This window comes from Sceloporus occidentalis, unplaced genomic scaffold (assembly GCF_023333645.1).
Source record: "Sceloporus occidentalis isolate IW3139 unplaced genomic scaffold, rSceOcc1.0.p SCAF_62, whole genome shotgun sequence".
Classification (NCBI taxonomy): Eukaryota; Metazoa; Chordata; class Lepidosauria; order Squamata; family Phrynosomatidae; genus Sceloporus; species Sceloporus occidentalis.
In genome coordinates, this window is record NW_028317042.1 from 4,457,044 (window position 1) to 4,479,980 (window position 22,937).

Sequence of the window (22,937 nt, forward strand, 5' to 3'; positions counted from 1 at the left end):
CAGTTCGCTTCCTGGCTAGTGTCATGCCTCAAATGTCCCTAATTGTAAGGGCAGTTTCTCCCCCCTGGCTGCCTCTGTCTGCGGTGTGGCAACGCCTGCTACCTCCGCCGGAGTGGCCAGCTTACGCTAGGGCCTTGTGTCTGAGCTCTGGAAGTCTGCTGCCAAACGTCTAAGACTGACAGTGTTTGGGTGCTTTGCCCTGGGGTGAAACAGGTGAGCGGGTCGCCAATTGCCCTCTCATTCGCCTTTCCAATTTTTCAATGCTGCTGGTGGTGGTGGTGGTGGTGGTGGTGCCAGCATCTCTTCTCTGCCAGTTCGCTTCCTGGCTAGAGTCATGCCCAAAATGTCCCTAATTGTAAGGGCAGTTTCTCCCCCCTGGCTGCCTCTGTCTGCGGTGTGGCAACGCCTGCTACCTCCGCCGGAGTGGCCAGCTTACGCTAGGGCCTTGTGTCTGAGCTCTGGAAGTCTGCTGCCAAACGTCTAAGACTGACAGTGTTTGGGTGCTTTGCCCTGGGGTGAAACAGGTGAGTGGGTCGCCAATTGCCCACTCATTCGCCTTTTCAATGCTGCTGCTGGTGGTGGTGCCAGCATCTCTTCTCTGCCAGTTCGCTTCCTGGCTAGTGTCATGCCTCAAATGTCCCTAATTGTAAGGGCAGTTTCTCCCCCCTGGCTGCCTCTGTCTGCGGTGTGGCAACGCCTGCTACCTCCGCCGGAGTGGCCAGCTTACGCTAGGGCCTTGTGTCTGAGCTCTGGAAGTCTGCTGCCAAACGTCTAAGACTGACAGTGTTTGGGTGCTTTGCCCTGGGGTGAAACAGGTGAGCGGGTCGCCAATTGCCCTCTCATTCGCCTTTCCAATTTTTCAATGCTGCTGGTGGTGGTGGTGGTGGTGGTGGTGCCAGCATCTCTTCTCTGCCAGTTCGCTTCCTGGCTAGAGTCATGCCCAAAATGTCCCTAATTGTAAGGGCAGTTTCTCCCCCCTGGCTGCCTCTGTCTGCGGTGTGGCAACGCCTGCTACCTCCGCCGGAGTGGCCAGCTTACGCTAGGGCCTTGTGTCTGAGCTCTGGAAGTCTGCTGCCAAACGTCTAAGACTGACAGTGTTTGGGTGCTTTGCCCTGGGGTGAAACAGGTGAGTGGGTCGCCAATTGCCCACTCATTCGCCTTTTCAATGCTGCTGCTGGTGGTGGTGCCAGCATCTCTTCTCTGCCAGTTCGCTTCCTGGCTAGTGTCATGCCTCAAATGTCCCTAATTGTAAGGGCAGTTTCTCCCCCCTGGCTGCCTCTGTCTGCGGTGTGGCAACGCCTGCTACCTCCGCCGGAGTGGCCAGCTTACGCTAGGGCCTTGTGTCTGAGCTCTGGAAGTCTGCTGCCAAACGTCTAAGACTGACAGTGTTTGGGTGCTTTGCCCTGGGGTGAAACAGGTGAGCGGGTCGCCAATTGCCCTCTCATTCGCCTTTCCAATTTTTCAATGCTGCTGGTGGTGGTGGTGGTGGTGGTGGTGCCAGCATCTCTTCTCTGCCAGTTCGCTTCCTGGCTAGAGTCATGCCCAAAATGTCCCTAATTGTAAGGGCAGTTTCTCCCCCCTGGCTGCCTCTGTCTGCGGTGTGGCAACGCCTGCTACCTCCGCCGGAGTGGCCAGCTTACGCTAGGGCCTTGTGTCTGAGCTCTGGAAGTCTGCTGCCAAACGTCTAAGACTGACAGTGTTTGGGTGCTTTGCCCTGGGGTGAAACAGGTGAGTGGGTCGCCAATTGCCCACTCATTCGCCTTTTCAATGCTGCTGCTGGTGGTGGTGCCAGCATCTCTTCTCTGCCAGTTCGCTTCCTGGCTAGAGTCATGCCCAAAATGTCCCTAATGGTAAGGGCAGTTTCTCCCCCCTGGCTGCCTCTGTTTGCGGTGTGGCAACGCCTGCTACCTCCGCCGGAGTGGCCAGCTTACGCTAGGGCCTTGTGTCTGAGCTCTGGAAGTCTGCTGCCAAACGTCTAAGACTGACAGTGTTTGGGTGCTTTGCCCTGGGGTGAAACAGGTGAGCGGGTCGCCAATTGCCCACTCATTTGCCTTTCCCATTTCCTTTTCCATTTCATTATTTTCCTTCTGATACACAACCAACCAAACATAACACACACAATAACACATATAACACATATAACACACAGTGACATCACACATAACACACATACACACACACTTACAATGCACAAAACACAAGGACCTTTTCCTTGTTATTTGCCCTGGCCTTCACTCACTAATAGCATTACATTAACACTATAACTCACACTTCACCCTATAACATTTTTCCATCCACATACCTGCCAACAGACCCAACTTTTTCAGGGACAGTCCTGCTTTTTTCCAGTCCTGTCCCATCTAATTTAGCTAAACTAGGTATGCAAAATGCAAATACACATAGGTAGTTATAGCTCGGTAGGTAACGCTACTATAAACATTTAATAAATATAATCAAGTACTAAATAATAAATCTAACTTTAAAATACATTTAAATAAACCCCTATTTTTTTTTAAAAAAAAACATTAAAATTTAATTATTATTATTTAGACATAATCCATCTTTAACCAAACCAGTGCACTGCTACTAATCTTAAACATAACCGTACATTAACCCTAAGCTATTTTTTAGTTCTTGTCCAACATTTTTCCATCAGCATACCTGCCAACACACCCAAGATTTTGGTGGACAGTCCTGCTATTTTCCAGTCCTGTCCAATAAGTAAGTTGGGTTGTTGCAAAGTATGCCATTGTAAATAGGTAGCAAATGTTAGGCATGTAAAGTGGTCCAAAATCAATTTAAAAATGTAAAATATTCCCTATTCTTTTATTAAACATCTATGGACAGTACACCTCGGTATGTGTGTGCAACTCTATTGGTCGTTTCGGCAGGGGGCTCGCCTGCCATCAACGAATGAAGTGCATTCTGCAGTTCTGCAATTCACTCGTTGATGCCAGACCAGCCCCCTGCCGAAACGACCAATAGAGCTGCACACACGTACCTTCACGGCAGCTGCTGCTGCTGTGATGTGTTATTAACCCCGTATTAACCCCTGCTAAGCAACCAGGAGGAAAACGAAGATTAAACGAGCACGAAGAATGTCCGCGAATATTCGCCCGAAGAGAAGACAGGAACGGGCGAATATTCGCGGAATACGAAGATTTTTTTTTCCCCGAAGACGAGCACGAAGACGAACACGAAGAGCCCCCTGGTGCCCAAGTCTACTACAAATCCCACCCATGTACCAAAAACATCGTTTAGCTTACCCTACCATAGAGTGACCACATCAGCCATTTTTTTCCAGGACACATAAAATGATCACACATTGCTCACCAGCACATGTAAACTGTTGCCCTGCAGTGTGTGAGACGTAGCCCTGGGCTGGCCATCTGGCACACCAGGCAAATGCCCATTGTGCCTCAAGCCATCAGCGGCCATACTCACCATATCTGCCGCTCCAACAGCATGCAGCCAACTACTGGATATGCCTGTTGGCCGAACATATGTCATCAGGTGGCCACTGGACTTAAAGTGCCAAGGCCGCCATGTGATTGAAAGTCAGGCCCTGGGAAGATGTATAACTAATGCGATTTATTTTTTAACCCCTTAAAGACAATGGGCGGTCCCTAATCCCATTGAAAACAATGCATTTTGAGCCCATACATGTACGGGTTTTGTCATTAAGGGGTTAAAGATGATAATCAGGTTACACAAATTGAATGGCAGAAGCCAAACACCAGTTTGGGTGTCTTTGATACATATTATGACCGTAGGAAATTTCAGAATAACCCAGATTTGAGATGGATAAGATTTACCGTATCTTCCAAACAGTATGAGCAAATAGTACATACACCACAGCTCCCAATTCCTACAAAATGTAAATGTTTAATGGCAAAATCCCAAGAAAAAATGTGTTATAGGCATTGGAACTTTAAGTGAAACATAAACCCAAAGGGACCAAGTATTAACAAGCAATTTTTAAGAGGCGTAGACGCTGGTCTACTTTTTAAATCTTTCTTGCATAATTTTTCCTGGCAAAGCGTCCCGATGAAAAAAGAGTCTTTTCTAAAATGCCAAACCATGGCAAATTTAGCCAAATACAATCTTTAAAATCAAAACTTATATAAAAATATTTTTAGGTTAAATGAATAAAGTATTTGTTCTACATGGCTGTTTTTGTTCCAGTTTTACTGCTAAAATGTCTTAATAAACAGTCCTCTGAACATCAAATAATCCGAAGATACAGAAAAGCTGTGTATCCTCAGATGACGCTGGCCTTGATAAGTAACAAACCTTTTATTGTATGAATCTGCTCACACACAAACATTTTTAGAGGCCTATGCTGATTCCAAAGGAAAGCTTCCCGCTTTGAGCCGCCCCTGTATTTGAGTTTAAGGTGGTGGCCTGCGCAGGTGCCGGCACATCTTCACAAACACGTCCTCAGACATCTTCATGCCAATCCATCTCTGCTTGTGTATCACAGTGTGCTGGTATTATCATTGCATCTGCACCAACAGGTGGTGTAGCCGTGAAGGGTACTTGTGGACAGGTCTGTGCAGACCTTCAGGGTATGAGAGCTATAAACTGGTAGGCCTGGGCCCATGGCAGCTGCACTTTTTTGCTCCACATTAAAAGCACCCCTGTCTGCAATCATACATATTAAGGGACTGAGGATTGTTCAAATCCAAAATCAGTCATTATCTAACCTAAGAAATCTGTGAAAAGTGAAAACTGAACCGCTAATGAGATAAATCCTTTCTTCTATAGATGATCCCGCTAATAGATGTCCTACTTTGGATTCCTCAATCACCATGGTGAGAACGGCAAAAAGCAACAGGAGACAGAAACAGCTAATGAAGATGTAGCTAGGTTTTCACCAAGCTAGACCGCAAGGAAGATGGTGCACAGCTACGTGACCTCTTGGAACTGGGATCACATCATTCCTCCATTATTTTTCTCGTTACTTTCCTGATTAGCACTTAAGAGAGGCAATAAAGCATTCAACAAGGTTTCATGAAGATTTTCCAGTTTATAAGCATCATTAACACGTGAGACAAACTCACGTCAAACATCTCAGGATGACCCAAGAAGATTTCAGTTCATTAAGCTGGATGGAAAAACTGAAAAGTTTAAGTGCGATCCTCTGACTTGCATGCCTACTGGCTACAAAACCAAAATTTGGTACATGCATCCTCTTTTGGAGTCCAAGAAATATCAACATTTGTGCAAATATTGAACTTGCCATCTTGTCTTTTTGGTTGAAAAGCAGGCACATATGAAGTGCATCACAATTCAGAAAATGACTAAAGAGGAATCCATACAAAGTTGATGACTTTATAAATGAGCACTTTTATATCCTGTTGGATGTGTAGTTTGGGCTGTTAACCATGACGTCTTGCTCGAGCAGTAGTTCCAGCCGGGAGGATGGCAACGTTGGTGGTCACAGTTGTGCTGCCCTGTAAATTTTGGGCTGTGCAAGTGTAGGTCCCTTCATCCACCGGTCTAGCCCCATCCACATACAGGACACTCTTTGATTCCTGCATGAGTTGACCTCCTCTTCTTACCTGATCTGTATTCTCTCGTACGTAAGGAGGCCTCCCCATCTGTTGGACAATAAAATACATATATTTTTGTACCAAACCTTAATAACCTATTATTACCATAGAAAGTAGACTGCTTCATGTTGTATAAAAATTGTATGTCACAGAAGTGTTTCAGCCACTATCTGGTGGTTTAACAGGAAATCTTTACATGAAGTAAGATGACCCATGAGTATCAGAACCTTTATTTCACAGTAAGGCATCTGTGTTCTCTTTAGACAAAAAATAGACCTCTAATGTCTCAAAAGCTTAAGTAGCGTTACAAAAATATAGGCATTACTGCACCTTGAATGGCCTCCATGATGCATGGACAGATCCAAACCTAAGGAGAAGTACTGCCAGAATTAAGGCTTGCCTGGGGTCATTAAGTGACCCATTAAACTTACATTAAAGTTTGACTGATGTCATCAATTCTACTAGCACCATCTTTTTGACCAGACAGTAAATTAAAATTGGTGAGGCTGGCGGAAGTCTTTGGTGCCTCTTGGAAACTTAATAATATGGCCTCCACAAAGCCTTAAGCTTAATAGTGGTTATCAGAATACCCTCATCCACACAAAATAAAGATTCACACCTGCTGCCCTGGATACTTCCAGGTAAAGTCCACGCTAATCTCCAGGTCGCCTAAAACAGTGCAGGTGACAATAAAATTTTCTCCAGCTCTCGCTGAGCTCGTTGAGGCTTCTATGGAAGGCTTAGGGGCTGATGATGGGTCTGAAACGACATGAGAGGTAAATATAATATCGGCTAAATGTTATGATGAAGCACAGTGCAATTGTTCAGAGGTATCTAGTTAACCTTCTGGAAGCTGCAGTAGGTGGCAGCCTGTGCCACCGACATTATCCGATTAAAGGCTGCATGCCTTTCTAACGGTGAAGGAACAGAAAAGTTCATGGGTACGAATAGTAATACTGTTCCTGAGAACCGGACGTTAAGATACATTTTTACTTTACTGAAATTGTGGCAGGTAAGTGGAGGAGCAGCTCAGTAGAAGTGGTAGATGTTCATAAAGTCAGTGGTTTTACGCATGCATGGAATAGGTATATGTCTATATTTGTTATTGTAAACTCTAAACACCATTACATATGTTTATTTTGTGTTTAGGACTGTGACACGTTGGGAAAACAGACGGATTTGCTACAATGAGCACAAAAGGGGCATATTGCCTAAAGCTAGTGCTGGCCTGAGCTCATGCAGAGTGTTAATTGTTTGCAGATAACATAAAGCCCAACTTAAGTGGATTGTCAAGCAGAACTTGGTGGTGACCCACTATGCAAATAGATCCTTTTCAGAAGTGGCTGTTCAAACAATTGCGTGAGATGTAATATGCGTGTACACGGATACTGTAAACAAGGAGTGTTGTGTATCAATCACAATGAACATCTCACGTGAAGAGATTAGCACGGTGGTTAAATGCAGGTTTCCTGGACACTTTCATTTTTGGACCTGCTTATTAAATGTTAAGCTAGCAACACCTTTTAGTCCAGTAAATGCGTAGCTTCAGTTTTAATTTGACCACATCTGTTTCCACCATTAAAAAAATTGTACATTCTTTTGATTTGTTATTTCATTAATTGGGAGTCAGGATGTCAGCAGAACGGCACATAGTTCAGCTATAAATACGTAACATATTTAAGGTTCTACGTTGCTTATAATGGCCAATAATTAACAGAATTATTCATGCAAAATCCATCACTTAAACAAGACCTGGTAACCAGTAAATATGAGTGAATAATTACATTGACCAACACGGATCAAAACATTAATCATTTTCTGACAATCCAGGTTCTGTAGACACACTTTAAAGCAAAGTTTTCACCTTAACTAATGTCTAAATGAATAGGTTTTGCATCTCGCATAATCAGTAATGGAATTCAGTCCCCTTATTTAATAAGCTGCTTGGACAACCTTTGGTGAGTGTAGGAGACAGGATGCTTCAGTAGGTAAGTGGTACTTTCCTACTGAATGTAAGTCAGTACTTACAAAGGGCTTTAATATGCATGTATCACTGGCAAGGCTGTTTGGGGCAATAGATTATACTCTAAATGCAGTTAGTTGATGAGATTTTTCTAATCACAATCCAGAGTGCCATGAGCCCTTAGATGAGTAAATGGTCAGTGTTGTATTTTGTAGTTGGCCTATGGCTACTGGTTTGGGGGCAGGTCCTGGTTTATCTAATTAGCCTCTTTAGAGCACTACAGCTCTCAACTAGTTGGTTCAAAACATCTTCTCTGAAACCAACTCATTTATATTTCAGAGGTATGAGCAGATGCCCTCAGTATGAAGGACCCATTCAGAATGGTAGGGTTCCAGGAGACATTGCCCTTGGTCAAGCTTAGGACAGAAAGCATCATAAATACATTACTGTACATAGTGCATATAACCTCAAGTTAAACAAGTCCAGAGATCATCAAATAGAAAGAGTTCTTACAATGTACGTATATCAGCATGTATTTGGTGGACATCTGTCGAAGGTTGCCCGACTCTGCAATACAGTACAGAGAACCAGCGAGAGACGGATCAGGCTTGTAAATAACAAATCCTTTCTTGATGTCAAAAGCAATCTTTGCCCCGTCGATGGGTATCTGCTCAGGTGGGAACTCTCGGTGTAATGTCACCTTGGCGAGAGGGTTGGTCACCTGGCAGGGTAGCACTGCTGGCTGTCTTGTGCGCATCTGAACAATGACATAATAGTCTTCTGTTGGTACAAAGAGTTCCTGGGGATCTGCAAAGAAAAAAGTTTTCGAAACACTATATCAGGAATGTCCAACTTTAAGGCCAAGGGTTTCCTGTGTTGTACCATTTATTGTCTCCAGTACTATGGATGCAACCAATAATTTGTGGAATGATACACAATGATTTAAAAATAAAAGCAAGTTGCACTGTTGTGTCCCTCACCTTTTTTGGCAACTTAATAATTGCCATCACACAGATCTTAATGTTTGCACAACCCATTGCTCTACTTATTTTTACTTCTCATACCTGCCATCTATGAACCAACTACCAGGCATTTTGTCTTATTTTGTTAATGTGTTTGTGTATTAAGAGGGTTACCTTAAGTGTTCTGGAAAGTCTTGCGATCATAGTTTGGTCTTGTATTTCCTCATCGTAGTTATGCAATGGGTAAAGGTTTTTTAATCAATAATGTCGGAAGTGGACTTTGGTTATCCTTGTTTGCTTGGTAACTCACCTGTTACAAAAACAAATGTTTTGCCTGTCTTCTCCACGCCATCATGGCAGCCATCTCCCTCACACTGGTAGCCCCCACAGCTGTACTCGCCAGTATCCGCACCAGTGGAATTCACAAGCAGAAGCTGGCTATATCGACCAAAATGTTTGATTCTGCAATTAAAACATTTGGACAGGGCTGAGTTTGTTCAATAGAGAAGATATATGATAGCATCTTATGCCTAACTTGCACTGAAAGAACAAAAGTATGAATATGGCCAGCATGACTTAATGATAAGTGATGTGACACGTCCAATATGACATAATATATTAAAGCACCTTAGCCAGTTCTACTGTGACGCTAGATGTCAAAGCAGAAGAAAATGGATCAGAACCAACTGACTAACTAATTAAAATACTTAACAATACCTTAACTTCCCTCAAGATTGACAATGAGATTCTCAGCTGAATATGGAAAACCATAAAAGAGGCAAAACACATAGCGTAACTCTATATGGTACAGAGACTAAATTGTTGTATTAAATGGTTTCTTGACTTTTGGGGGGAGCAATATGCTGCCCCTATGTGTAGCTCTCCTTAATGTGTAGATCTTCTTGGAGAATCCCAGTGTAGAGAAAAAAATGCTCTCATCCAGTAAGGCAAATATAAAAGCACGGTACACAGAAAAAAAAAAAAGACAAAATAAATAATATTTGATATCATTTTAAAAATTAAAAGTATATAATATCAGCTAACATATAAATTAATGTCTGTGAATGTCCGCTTTTCTGCTTAAAAATCGCCTCTTGATGTGTCCCCCGATGTTAAAAACGCTGAGCTAGCTGTGTGGAGGATGTGGATGACTTTCCTTGTTGCAGATGGAACAGTACAAGGATGAGCATCTTCTTCAAGGTGCTTTCCATAAGAGGTTGTCTTTCCCCTTCTTATATCCTTCCGTTTGTTGTTAGTCTAATTAGTCCCAATTAGTTCATTTATGTTCTCAACCTGATCAAATATACCTGTATCCAAACAAGCCCTCTGAAAGCCACCATCTTGACACAATAACCAGGGTGATTTTATTTACCAATGTATGTGTTTTTGTACATCACATGAGATGTGTGGGGTTGTTTGCAGCACCAGTTTCCCACCAGTGTGTTAAATAGAGTAGACTAATAGCTAATCACCAATTTATACTAGTGCGCTTATTTTCACACCCTGCATTCTTGTAATTCTTCTATACACAGTATGAACATAGCTGCCCAATGCCCCAGACCTAACGCAAAAAAACAGCCATCTTCAGCCAAAATGCATGGAAGCAGGAAGCAACCGTATCACTTAATCACACCATGTGTGCTGTGAGAACATCCAAACCACTTACCCACCAATCAGATCTAAGGAAGAATACATATGTTGGAGAAGGCCTCTACAATGGGAAACGCTGATTACAGCCATTCCTTGGATCGGAAACTTGCAACAACTTTTCCAAGTAGTCTATATAAACTCCTGCAAAACAGTTGGAAAATGGCCTGTGTATGGGGGACTATTAAACTACAACAGGATTTAGGCAGCCTCAGTTGCTTATCTTTCTTCATGTAATCCCAGATCAGGCTCTGTGGAGCCCATACCATCACTTCCAGTACTCCTTGTTCTTCTTTACACAAAAGATAGTTCTTAATTACTGGTGGAGAAGTATCTATCTGTACTTCTCATCCTTGAGGAGACCATTAATTCTAACTAAATCCCCAAATCAATTTGCAAAAATGCAGATCCAAACTTGCAAGGGACACCCATCATGCTTCACTCACCAGCCCTTCTGCACAGGGCTATCTTTAATATTGGTTGGACCCTGGGCAAGCATTTGCTTGATCCCCCCACACTTCCTAGTATGCTATCACATCCTCCACTCAAACACCAAAAAAATCCCACAAAAAAACTAAAAGTACTTCCCGTGCTGACTCTACAGATTAGGAGGAGACTTTCAGAGTCAGTGCGCTTACCTCCTTGTGACCCTAGTGTGACTCTGCATGAGATGTCCTCACACCACACGCAGGATAGGGGACGAGTGCAATACTATTTAGATTACATAGAAAATGAATGGTGCAGGACCGGCAAGTGGCCTGAAACCAGGGATGGCTTTAGTTGTTAAGGCCCCTGTGCGGACCACCACCGTGGTGCCCCCAACCCTGTCATCACCCCAGAGTTTGTTTGTCCCCTCCTTCACTGTACCACACTTTTTTTCTCTCTTATGTAATTCAGGTATAGATCAAATTAATAGATGGAAGCACAGGATTGCAGATATGGATCAAATGAATAAGACATACAAACCCTGTATTTGCAAGTATTAATAAACAACACATTAAAAACATAGCATTGGAGGTACAGAACAACTAAACAATACACAAACCCAGCCTTGCAGGTATAGATCAACTGAAAAATCACAAGCAAACTCAGAACTGAAGGTACAGATGTATGCAAAGCCTAAATTGCAGACATAGATCACAGGCCACACACCCCAAAGGGCAGCCCTAGCACCCAGATAGCATCCACAGCACCTGCCTAGCACCCAGATTGGATGCATAGGACGTGCCATCTTTGTCCCCAACCACTTACAGATACTCATTCACAAGTATTCATTCACCAATATTCATTAACAAATACTCATTCAATCATCCATTCACTTGTTTACAGATACTCATTCGCAAATATTCATTCACTCAATCACACATACTTGTTCATACATTACATACAGAGTAAATGTGTATGTGTGTGTTAGGGCGAGTATGTAAGTGTATGAGTGTGTTAGAGTGGATATGTGTGTTAGTGTGCATTTGTAAGTGAGCGAGTGTGTATGTGTAAGTGTGTGTGATTGTATTAGAGTGATTGTGTTTTTTTTAATGAGTTTGTGTTAGTGTGACTGTGCGTGCTAATGTGTATATTAGTTAACAGGAGGGTGGGGCAAGGGGGCAATGGATGGTTGTCCCATGAACATAAAAAGTGTTCTCTGTTGTTTATAGTATATTCTGTGTAGAGTATTAAACTTCACCACTTGTCTGCCCATTGTACAACTAGGTGGGATATTTTGGTGCTTTGCTAAAAGAAATACTAGCAAACCGGACCGGGACATTTCAGGCGACATATTTACTACCCAATGGTGCCCACTAGATGGCAAGACTAGAACATTGATAATTGGCTCTCGGGATAATAGAAAACACATTTTATTAGGTCAGACATGCCTATTCCTATGTGCACAAAAAGTTTAAATCATATACACATTGCTATTTTGTATTTTAAATATATTATCATACAAAACAAATTTCACCAAGAATGGACAGCTGTTTCATTGACCGTCTAACGGCGCATCCCCCCTTAGGAGCATGCCAGGTTCTAATGTGCCATTACAGAGGAAGAATCTCAATCAACATATCAGTCGGATCCTGCCCCAACGGCAGTCTAGAAGTAAAATGTGAGACAAATTTCCCCAACACGAGGGAACCAACAACCCCAGACGTACTTTACAGCATTCATAGGCCTCATCAGTGGGGTCTGGTTGGCTTCCCTCTAGACACAAGAGAGCAAAGATAGAAAGAGACTCTCTTGTCGCGTTACACTTCTTAATTATGGTTAGGGTGGTGCAAAAAGCATAAAAAAGATACAAATATAAAAAGTGAAAAATACATAATAATAATAATAATAATGATCAAAAAAATTATAAATTATAAATTAAATAAATGTTTTTAAACATCTCAATCTCAAAATGTTTGCGTCACTTTCCAGAAAAGTATGCACAGTTAATAGCAATGTGACATATAAATGCTAAACACCGAAATCAGTCTGAATTTAATCATATTGAATAATTATTTAATATTATTCAATATTAGTTATTCAATAAAAAAAAGTCTTTTTTGCCCTCAAATCATTGTTCAGCTAATATTTTAAATATTAGCACTATCATATCTTGTTTAATATGTATGAATATGATGATGAATACTAATATATAATCTGTGGCAACACTGTAAATAAATGAGAGGAAAACGTGGCTTCTTTACAGAATTCTATTAATTGGAACATCTGAAATGGAGATATTTCTCCTCTGCCCCTTTTTACCAATCCCCTGATCATTTTGTGAATGCTTCAAGAGCCAGATTGTGCTGTGAGATCAGAGTTATTAGGTTAACACATGGTCCTGTAAGATAGAAATATTTATCATTACCTGAGCCGGCCCTCATCATCTTCTTGCAAGTAGTATGGGTAATTCCAGCGGACAGATGTTCCTTTACAGCGTAGATCCAATGGCTGACCAGCCTTCACAGTTACTGTGTCCCCTACTTGTTGATACCTCCCTCTGTTGATGACTTGAGAGAGAATGGATCCCGCAGCCTGGCCAGAAGAAGCTTTCTGTTTTATATCTTGCTTGGGCTTCTTGGTCGATTTGCTGGAATTCCGCGCTGGAGCTAACTTTTTGGCTGCATCCTTCCCTGACCTGTGCTTGTCATCACATTCAGCTGAAAAACGATGAGCTAATTAGTGCTTTTGAACATGTTATTCTTATGAAGCTAATTACAAAATATGACTATAGAGATATATTTTTGCCACCCCCCCCCCACTTCCAGCTCTTAAAATGAACCCAAAACATCTCACAGGCAACATAATTAAATTCCGCTGTCTAAACCGAACAGACAGCCTATAGTCCATGGAAGTAAGAGTACTGAATGTCAGAGTGGGACCTTGTGGGACAGTCCTCTGTTGGGTCCCAAATAGCCCTGACTTGTTTTTCTCCCCTGATTTCCTTCTTTTCTAGGAACTTAGAATATTTCCTGTCTATGAGTGCATCTATATCCCAAAAAGTCAATGGTTTATAAAGTATACAATAGATTTTATAAATCTAATCCTTTCTTCTAAATGATTCAACAAGTGAAAGTCTCAATAAGGCCCTATCTCCTAGCTAGCTTGCAGACACAGCCCACCGAAACAAAGATGTCACTCTTTGGCCATTTTCAAAGTGGGAAGTTTAGCCATGGATCCATACATAGCAGGTCTTCTTTAAAAAAAACAACCAAAAAATGTATTGGTAAACGGCAGAGTTACTAACAATTGTATACACTGAAACACATCCACTCATCTCTAACACTGATTGAGTATAGTTGTGTAACCATAATGGTCCTTTGGCGAGATACTTTTGGTATCGTATTAAAAAAAAATATTAATTGGTAACAATGTTATTGGAATTACATTATTTTCTCCTGGAGTTTAGAAGAAAAGCTCAATGTATGGGGTATACATAGTTTATATGTACTGTATAAATAAATATATATTTATATATATATATGTGTGTGGGTGTTTACCATGACCAGATCTGTCACCTACATCTTATTAAATAACACTTCTTCAGAAATAACCAACTCAGTTTGTCAGCACACTGCGAAATAGTTCAAATATTTCTATAGCTTTTCAGTATTTACAAATCCTCTGGCAAGCCTTGTAAAAAAAGACCGAATGCATGTCCAAATGTAATTCAGTCCTGGTGACCCGGCTACTCTTTCTGGAACTAAGAAACAAAGTTAAAGAAAACCTTTTTTTTTTATCAGTCTTCCAACTCCACAATGAAGTCTTTGTTTTGGGCGTGCTTTGGGATGCGGTAAAATGTATTTAGTAAGAGGTTAGTTAGAAATTGCTGGCATAAAGAGCAAGATTTACCACTGAGGCCCTTGAAGCCTGGTAGCTCAGGGTCTATCTGCAAACCGTTGACTATAATCCAAGAAAGCATCTAATCCCCTATTAACAACAGAGATTAAGGTGAGAGAGCAAGTGGGTTAACTCTGTGGGGTCTGTTTGATAAAGACAGATGAAGACAGAAGAAAGATGAAGAATTTAGCTATGCAGAAAGGTTTGAAGGACAAATCTTACCTAGCAGAAGGAGGCAGGGGAGCAGAAGAACAAGAACTTTATAATCCATTGCTAAGTAAGGTAAGCAGCCAAGAGCTTCAGCTTCACATCAGTAGAATGAAACAGTCATAGCTATGGATGGATGTTGGATTCCACACTGCCTGGGTGGAAGGGAGGGCAGTGGGGGGACATGGCTAGGAGGTGGAGTATTGAGGAGGTGGGATTGCAATATACAAGACCCACCATTGTGTGCACTGACTGGCAGAGGAACATCCCTCCAACCCTCGTATCTGTTGTGAATTATACCTCCCATCACCGCACACCCAAGTTCCAATACTTTTTGTTGACATTGCAAAAATACCTTACTGGTTAAAACTGGATGTTAAACATATTGGGATCTGAAGGAGTTTTTGTATGGTGTAGGTGACAGCTTGAGAATATGTAGTGAATATTCCCATACTATACCTCACACCCCCTTTTTGGGGAAATCATAGTGTTGGGCTTTTATGACTGTACTACCAACATATCCACACATCAGCTAAAAGAGTGGCCCAGTGGTTGTTGCAGTGTAACAGAATCACTTTTATACATAGCAATGAGAATTGTTAGTAGTTGGTGAACTGGTTATTCTTTATAATATTGGATGATTCGAGATTGAGGATATTTTTATGTGCAAAAAGCGATTGTGCAAAAGTGTCAACTAAAAGGTGTGAACATGGCAAACAATAGTATGTTCTGCTGATTCTATCATTCCGTTAGTTGTTATGGTGATACAATCTTCTTTGAAATGTTGTACCAGAGTCATCTTTATACAAAAACTGTATTGACTCTATAAGAGTATGTGTGGCCAACAGTTACTTTTCAGCTTGGTCATCATAAGAGGTTTGGTTCAACAACATAGACAGAGGAACCTGTTGGCCACGCTGATGTACGTAGTTGAGAAGTTGACCTTCTGGACCCAGTCCGATTCAGAAGCTCCATCCACATAATTTACTGCACTGGTCTTAACCCTCTAGTGAAGCCAAGAAAACCATCTTAGTCATCATTAGCAAGACCTCCAGCGTAATCTAAATTTACAGAGATGACATGAGAAATAGTACAGCACAGTAACCAGATGTCTCCCTCATTCAACCAGAAATGCAAAGGAGCTATCTAGCCATTCTACTTGTAACCAAATAAAATTCATCATACAAGCCTACTGACAAAAGCTCCCCTGTGCTGTAACCACTTATATTTACCAGGTTAAAACATTATGACCCTGTAAGATGCATTTTTTAGAATTATCAGGTTTCTTGGGGAGCCAGGCGACCAAAGAGATCCTGACTCTAAAGCAGATCTTTAAAGCAGCCTAGATGGGCTAAATGGCTCTTATCTGCCATCACATTCTATGTTTTTCAAATGCTATTCTGAATTGTCACTTTAAGCACACATGACCTATTTATTGATTGATAAAGCTGCATTCACTCTTCAAGATCTACAGATTAATTAGGTTAATCCTTAAAATGTAACACATAAATTCACATACGGTTTCCCAATACAGATAATAAAATGGAGAACAATGTGTTAATTAGAAAAGTTGTACATTTCAGTGAGGTTGAACATCCATTTTTTTTAATATATGTTACAGCCCCCAGCTAATAGAAGAATTTAACCCCTTGAACGTCTCACCATGGATGGCTGATGTATGACCAGGGTAGGGCAGGCATATTTATGCTTTACCTTGTAGTTTATAAAAATAGAATACAAATGCAAAGTAATGGGTCCCCTACACTTGAGAACAGTCTCTTAACAAGTATCCACTTTTTACTAGGATAGTAGATTAGATAGCCTGATGCTGCATTTGGAATAGACCATTAATGGGTTAAGCTGATATACTCCAACATAATTAATTTAATTGATGAGTACCTGCTGAAATGCACCTGCAATTAGCACAGAAAAAGGCTACCATACTCATATAAAAGTCTGCCCATTTTGTAGGTGTGATACTGAGAGCTGCTGGCAGGATGGGGTGGGCTACCTGGATGTTGGTGGTTATTGGATTGCTATGTAGCTATGGATTGCAGTGTTTGGCTGGTGGTTCTTTGGGATTTTGGGATGATCCTGCATATCTACAATGTGGCCCCACAAACATGCAATTTACGCTTCCTTTCTTGCTCAATGATTCAGCCTTTGTGTTGGCAGCAATAGGTAAGCCAATACAACTGCTTTCTAATGTAGTTGTTAGTATGGTCTAATCATGGGCTAAATCCATGTTCTCCTAATGGTTGTCTGTCTGCTCTAATGTAAGCTTGGTCAAAAGAAAAGTGTTGGAGGACTAGCCAACCAACTCTGGGGTGCTGTGTGGTCCAATGGTCTGTTAAAAGGCTTGTGGCATGAGTAGAACTAGTAACTCCTCTGTGGATATTGGTATGTGGTGTATCTCTTTATGGAGGTATATTGGGCTAAACAATATGTTGCATGCTAGCTCTGCTCTTAATGCACAGGGTACTTTAACCTGTGGAACATATCTTTAATCCATGCCAGCTATGGTGGTGATCTCTATGGCTTTTAAGGTTCTCTATCAGTTAAGAATTTTTTTTTTTTTTTTTTTTTTTTTTTTTTTTTTATACCGCTGTGAACACTGTTATTTAATTGGTGGAAACTGATAATAAAACATCTTATCTTAAAGGTTTGGGTTGTATAGAAAACTTCACTGAGCCCATGTTGCATGTAATCACTGGGAGCCTATACCTGGATAACTGATTCATTTATATTCCTTACAGATAACAAAGGAAAGTCTCATGATCTCTTCAACAGTTCTGCTTGTAGATCCTGGGTAGGACAGAAACCTGATGGCTCTGTGGTTGTTGGTGCTGCATATAATGGGTGTTATGTAAGCAAGAAGGTAAGGTTCCTAATCTGTGGCTTCAACTGTGCCAAGCACTACAAAATGAGGGCTGTGCTTGGCCTGCCTAGCTTATCCAACTACTTCAATTTAGCATGATCTGACTTTGGCCCAGACACCAAGATGTCTTGTCCTGGCTCTGCTCATAGTCTGTCCTTTAGCTACTGTATAGAATGGCAGCACAATAGGGATATAACTGCATGCCTCATATCACGGGTGGTGAGCTCCAGAGGTTCTACCCACATGTCCTTCATGTTGGTTACTCTGTAGTACTGACAAACCTGCCCTAGTCTCTTAAGCAGCCCCTCTTTTCATGTACCTTGGCTAATATGACAAAATGTGGGGAAGTGGGACTTTGAAGGAGTGGGGCCTGGGCGAGGAAAGACTTCTAATGCAAAACTATTGTATTCACAGGATGAAGACTATGTGATGACTATAAGCTTGGAGGAAGTAATCAATGGATTGGTTCAATACCATAAAAAGGACCTCAAGTGCCCGATCCTGCCAGGTGATGGTGGTTAAACTAGTTTGACACCAAGGGTCATAAACTCTAGTCCTGGAGTGCAAGCAAGCTATAGTTTTCTATATGTCAACTAGAGGTCATGCACTTCAGTAAAAGTACTTTTGTTTTCTTTAGCATTTGAATATATAAAAAAAGTTGAAATATTCCAGAAGGCTTCCTGAGCATGCAGTTTCATTGGGTTACCCTCAATAATTAAATTGTCCTATAACTGAAGTGTCCATTTAAAGTCGCACAGGACTCCTGGTCTGCTTGCTGTCCCCAAACTAGCATTGTGCACTTCTGTTCCAAGTAATCAACACTTTTTTAATGGGCTTAACTGAATTTAGTATTGACTTTGGGGTGAATTGCTTTACTCCATCAGCTATGGATGCTCCCAGCCCTAGTGTGTGTTCTGCCATCGAACGAGAAGACCGACTGCCTTGTGGTACTCCTTCTGTGAGCAGAGACCTTTGTGACAGGCTTGGATGTTGCTTTAATCCCAGTGATCCTGCAATTCCCTGTTTTTATGGAAATAAATGTAAGTGGAATGGCGAACATAAGCGTTTGTTTGTTTGTTTTTACACAATCTTGCACTGAAATGTCAAGGTAGACATCAAGCTTGGTTTTTGTAAGGGCTTGGTACAGAAGTCTTTCAAAGCTATGGGTAAAAATTCTTAGATGTATGGTGTGTAATTACAGAATTGTTTAACTAGTGTGGTGATGTCACATGAGTTATAGATTAACTTCTGGGGTGATCTTGGTTTCTATGTCAGCAGCTGTAAATAACATGGTGTATTGATTGTTTAGTGACTGCACAGTGCACAGATGACAGCTTCCTTGTAGCCCTATCTAAAGAGCTAACCATGCCATCCTTGGTCTTGGATTCTGTCCGGGTGGTCAATGTGGAAACCGCTTCCTGTCCCAAACTGAATGTCTTGAAGAGCAATATGTTCATAGTGTTCAAGTTTCCCTTGGCTTGCAGCAGCACAAATCGGGTAAGCAGAAGTGTTGCGATTGGTGACCATAAATCGTAATAAAATAGAAGTGTGAAATTAATGTGTTTGAGTAAAATGAGGGGGGGATGCTCAACTGGCTTTGCATAAAACGTCCCATCATTATACTGAGCCCAGAGCATAAGAGATCCTGTAAATTCGTCTTGTTTGGCACAATTGTGTTCACTTGTCCACTACTAGGCTTGGCGCTGTAGATTAGTTTTGTTTGTTCTCTTGCTAACAGGTAGATGGCCCAGTAACTTATGAGAACACTATTGAGGCAAAGAAAAGCATATTGACGTGGAGAGGTACTTCTATCACAAGGGACAGTGCATTGAGGTAAGCTTTGTAATCTATCCTGGGAATGTCAGGACTTGTATGATGCATAATTCAACCAGTTGGCAAAAAATGTTTAGCTGGGGAAGTCTCCTCACCTGTTGACTTATGCAGGGCCAGTCAGCCTGTTTTGCTGGCTGTTCTTAACACAAGGTTAACTGGTCATAGTATAATGTCACACTTTTCATAAGCACATGACTGACAATGTGTTTAACTGCCTTGATCCATTTCATTGTCTAATCATGGACCCCTATTTGGAGAGGGGACACTGATTACTTGACACTGAGCTCTACTCCAATAGCAGCATTTGAACATATCCCCCTTAATGTGGGATATAGTGAGTTTTTTTTTTTTTTTTTTTTTTTGTTTTTGTGTTTTATAGCCTCAATTCTGCTTTCTAGGGTAACGGTGAGATGTGGTTACTCAACAAATTCTGTCCTTCCACTGCAAGTAGAGACATTAACTCTCCCCCCACCACCTCCTATATCCACCACAGGACCTCTCCTCCTGGAGATGAGGATTGCTCAAGGTAACTATCTGTAGAAGAAAATTGCCAATGCTGTTAACAAATGGAATCTAAATCTACAATTCACTGTGCTTGTCTTTTATAGACCTGGATTATCTTTCATATTACACTGATGGGGACTACCCAGTACAGAAAGTGCTAAGAGATCCAGTTTACTTGGAAGTCCGGATTCTTCAGAGAACAGATCCAAACCTGGTCCTAGTTTTAAATAACTGCTGGGCCAATCCAACTATGGATTCCACACAACAACCTCAATGGCCCATCTTGGTGGATGGGTAATGGCTCAGTTGTGTTTTTAAAATCTCAAATGGTCAAACCAATGGTTTGGTTATAGGCTATAGACCAGATTCTAGATAGTAAAACAACTCTTTATCTCACCAGCTGCCCCTTCTCAAGAGACAACTACCTCACCCAGCTAATGCCAATTGGTGCTTCATCGCTGAATGTGCCTCTCCCATCCCACTATCAGCGCTTCATGATTAGCACCTTCACATTTGTGGATGAAAGAACACAGGTTGCCCTTGGAGGACTGGTAACTAATTATGGCTTCAGATATTTTACTAACCGTACCTAAAGCTTGATATATGGAATGTTTTCCAGGGTATCCAACTCGATCAGATTTTAACTAACAATGTTGGAACAATACAATCCTGAAATCCCCCAACAAATCGTTGTGGGCTGCGAATTACAAATTGAGACGAAACTAACAAACGTTTTGGTAGTAAGATTGTAGTATAGTTTCTGATTAAAACGCTGTAGGACATGACTTTAACATGGCTACCTATTATATTGATGTGCATTATTGCTTATGTGTTGGGTAGGACATTTTTATCCAGTGAGAACACATTTTTTCATTAAATCTTAGGGGACAACATATTTTGAAATTTCCACTTTATTTAGGGAATCCTAGGCAAGCTATTAAATGTGTAAAATGCATATAAAGTTATAACTAACTTATGTATGTTCAAGTGCATAATGTCAGGTTTGCCAGAACACCGAGTCTAATACTTGGGTTCTTGCCTATTAAGTCTATTGTCACTGACTTTTGTTAAGAGTATTGTGGAATGAAGGCCTGTGCACTCCAACCCCTCTTCTAGCCCAATACTTGGTCACATATGACATTGTGGCTATAACTTTTTATTTTTTTTTTATTTTTTTTTTTTAATTAAAGATTCTTGTTGGGGTTTAATTCTCCAAACAGTTGTCTCTGTACAAAATGACAAGGCCCTGCAGTAATGGCACAGTAGACTTTAAGATGCCTCTGGCTCGCCAAGGTGAATGTTATGAGAGGGAACGACCTTGTCTTTATCTGCCTCCAGCCATAAGTTGCTGCCCTTGCGTTTAAAGAGGGCATGAGGGAGTTGTGTTTACACTACTTAATATTTATCTTCTTCCCACCCCTCTCTCCGTAGGTCTACTTCCACTGCAGTGCCTCAGTGTGCGTCCCGTCACCCTTTGATTCATGCAGAACTACTTGTGCGGCAAGGAGAAGTAAGGTGGTGGTGGGTGGGCAATGCATTATTTATCTTGTTAAATCATGCATATTTGATACAATATGCTTTGCTATCAATTTCTAGACAGTTACTAGATGGCAACTCAATGTTAACTGGGCTGATGGAAGGGGGTATAGCTTTTGTATATGGATGAGAACAGTCAACCCCCCCCCCCCCCACACACACACACACACACACACACACGACTTTTTGGCTTTGGACTGTAGCCCTACAATGGCCAAACAAATGTTCATGGACTTGTACTAACTGTGCCCTTTTTGTTGCAGAGAGACAGTCTTTGATGCTGAGTTATGATGACTCCACTATTGTAACATCTGATGGACCAGTTTTCTTCTCTGGGGAAGAGTCATTCGAAAACCTAAGTGGTGCTGAGATTGTGAAACCAAAACCTCTGGAAAGAGACTTCAATGTTGGAAAGTCTCTTTCGGACTGGGAAGAAATTCTTTCTTTTGGAATAGACTCCATTACCATGAGTGAAGGCTTATTTGATGATGACATTGTGGAACACATGTCTGTAAATGAAGACTTCTTGCTATCTACCGCAGATGAGAATGTGGCAGTGGAAGGATACTTTGGTGCTGTCACTGAAGATCTGGAAATGATCATGGATGTTGGAAAAGAAGCTTCTGGGGTAGAAACTGCCTTCAATGGCACTGAAAAAGCAGAACCTGTAACCAGAGGTTTTATTGCTGAAAGAGTAGTACCTACAAATGTGCAACCTGTTGAAGGTAAAATGTCCAAATTGAACTTGATTGATTTTTAATCAAGTGTCTTATTTAGATTAAGATGCCTACTTTCCAATTTTGGAGTGGCATAAACTTTTGTGAATGCTTTGTCCCTTACAGAAACTAATGAGGTTGTGGATGAAGAATCTTCATCTGTAGACTCAACCTGTAAAAATTGGATATAATGCAGCATTAACATAAGGGGCTGCTTGGCATTGCTGTATAAACCAACACAAAACTGATGGACAAATGTGACACTCTGTCTTTCAGGTTCTGATGCCCCTCACTCAACAATCTTGATGTGGTTACGAGGAACAGCTGCTGTAGGAGGCATCTTGGTGGTTCTTCTAGCTCTGTTTGGTATCTGGAGCCGTCACAGAAGCCAAAGGCCCAGAATGCACTCTGTGAAAGTCTAAATAAAATACAAAAAAAAAGCACGTCATTGGTTTGTGTCTAACTTCTCTAATGCAAGAGCATCTTCTGGTTTCCCTCCGGGCTATGTGTAATTAAAAGTGCTTGTATTAACCAAAACTACTGCACTAACAATCCTAGACGTGAGGAGTAATTAAACAGTGACAGGGTCAATATTCTATTAAGTGAAATTTAATGAATAGCGCCATGATATTTAAATGAAACAAGCTAACTGTCAGTACATACTAATAGTGTATGATGTGTAATGGAATGGTAGTGCACTTACAAAAGGAGTAGTGCAACAAGCTCATCTCAAAATACTTAACTTCTGGATAATCTAAACAAGGGAAAAAATGCAAAGCGCTCTGAAATTCTTCAGGTTAGAATGCCTTATGC

General features: G+C 41.3%; 2 protein-coding genes across 2 annotated transcripts; one reads left to right on the forward strand and one right to left on the reverse strand.

Moving 5' to 3' along the window:
* Positions 1-5,381: 5,381 nt before the first annotated feature.
* On the reverse strand, positions 5,382-14,532 carry LOC149287328 (platelet-derived growth factor receptor-like protein). The gene is made up of 6 exons (XM_089493028.1): positions 14,463-14,532; positions 12,979-13,270; positions 8,791-8,942; positions 8,032-8,325; positions 6,175-6,314; positions 5,382-5,603 (listed from the first exon to the last, which is right to left on the reverse strand). The coding sequence occupies exons 1-6, from the start codon at positions 14,530-14,532 to the stop codon at positions 5,382-5,384; spliced, it is 1,170 nt and encodes a 389-aa protein (XP_089349154.1).
* Positions 14,533-16,780: 2,248 nt separating this feature from the next.
* Positions 16,781-22,315, forward strand: LOC149287329 (zona pellucida sperm-binding protein 4-like). Its single transcript, XM_089493030.1, has 12 exons — positions 16,781-16,838; positions 17,414-17,535; positions 17,950-18,043; positions 18,420-18,575; positions 18,845-19,032; positions 19,274-19,368; positions 19,767-19,894; positions 19,977-20,166; positions 20,273-20,423; positions 21,304-21,382; positions 21,672-22,133; positions 22,251-22,315. The coding sequence occupies exons 1-12, from the start codon at positions 16,781-16,783 to the stop codon at positions 22,313-22,315; spliced, it is 1,788 nt and encodes a 595-aa protein (XP_089349156.1).
* The last annotated feature ends 622 nt before the right edge of the window (positions 22,316-22,937 follow it).

Bases quoted from the DNA above. Each gene is read 5' to 3' on its own strand.
- LOC149287328 (XM_089493028.1), bottom strand. From the start codon at position 14,532: ATGCTTTCTTGGATTATAGTCAACGGTTTGCAGATAGACCCTGAGCTA. The intron at 8,943-12,978 runs GTAATGATAAAT...TTTTAATTGCAG, and splicing joins GATGATGAGGGCCGGCTCAG to AATCAAACATTTTGGTCGAT. The intron at 8,326-8,790 runs GTGAGTTACCAA...TTTTCTTTGCAG, and splicing joins AACATTTGTTTTTGTAACAG to ATCCCCAGGAACTCTTTGTA.
- LOC149287329 (XM_089493030.1), top strand. From the start codon at position 16,781: ATGCAATTTACGCTTCCTTTCTTGCTCAATGATTCAGCCTTTGTGTTG. The intron at 18,044-18,419 runs GTGATGGTGGTT...TTACTCCATCAG, and splicing joins CAAGTGCCCGATCCTGCCAG to CTATGGATGCTCCCAGCCCT. The intron at 22,134-22,250 runs GTAAAATGTCCA...TGTCCCTTACAG, and splicing joins AAATGTGCAACCTGTTGAAG to AAACTAATGAGGTTGTGGAT.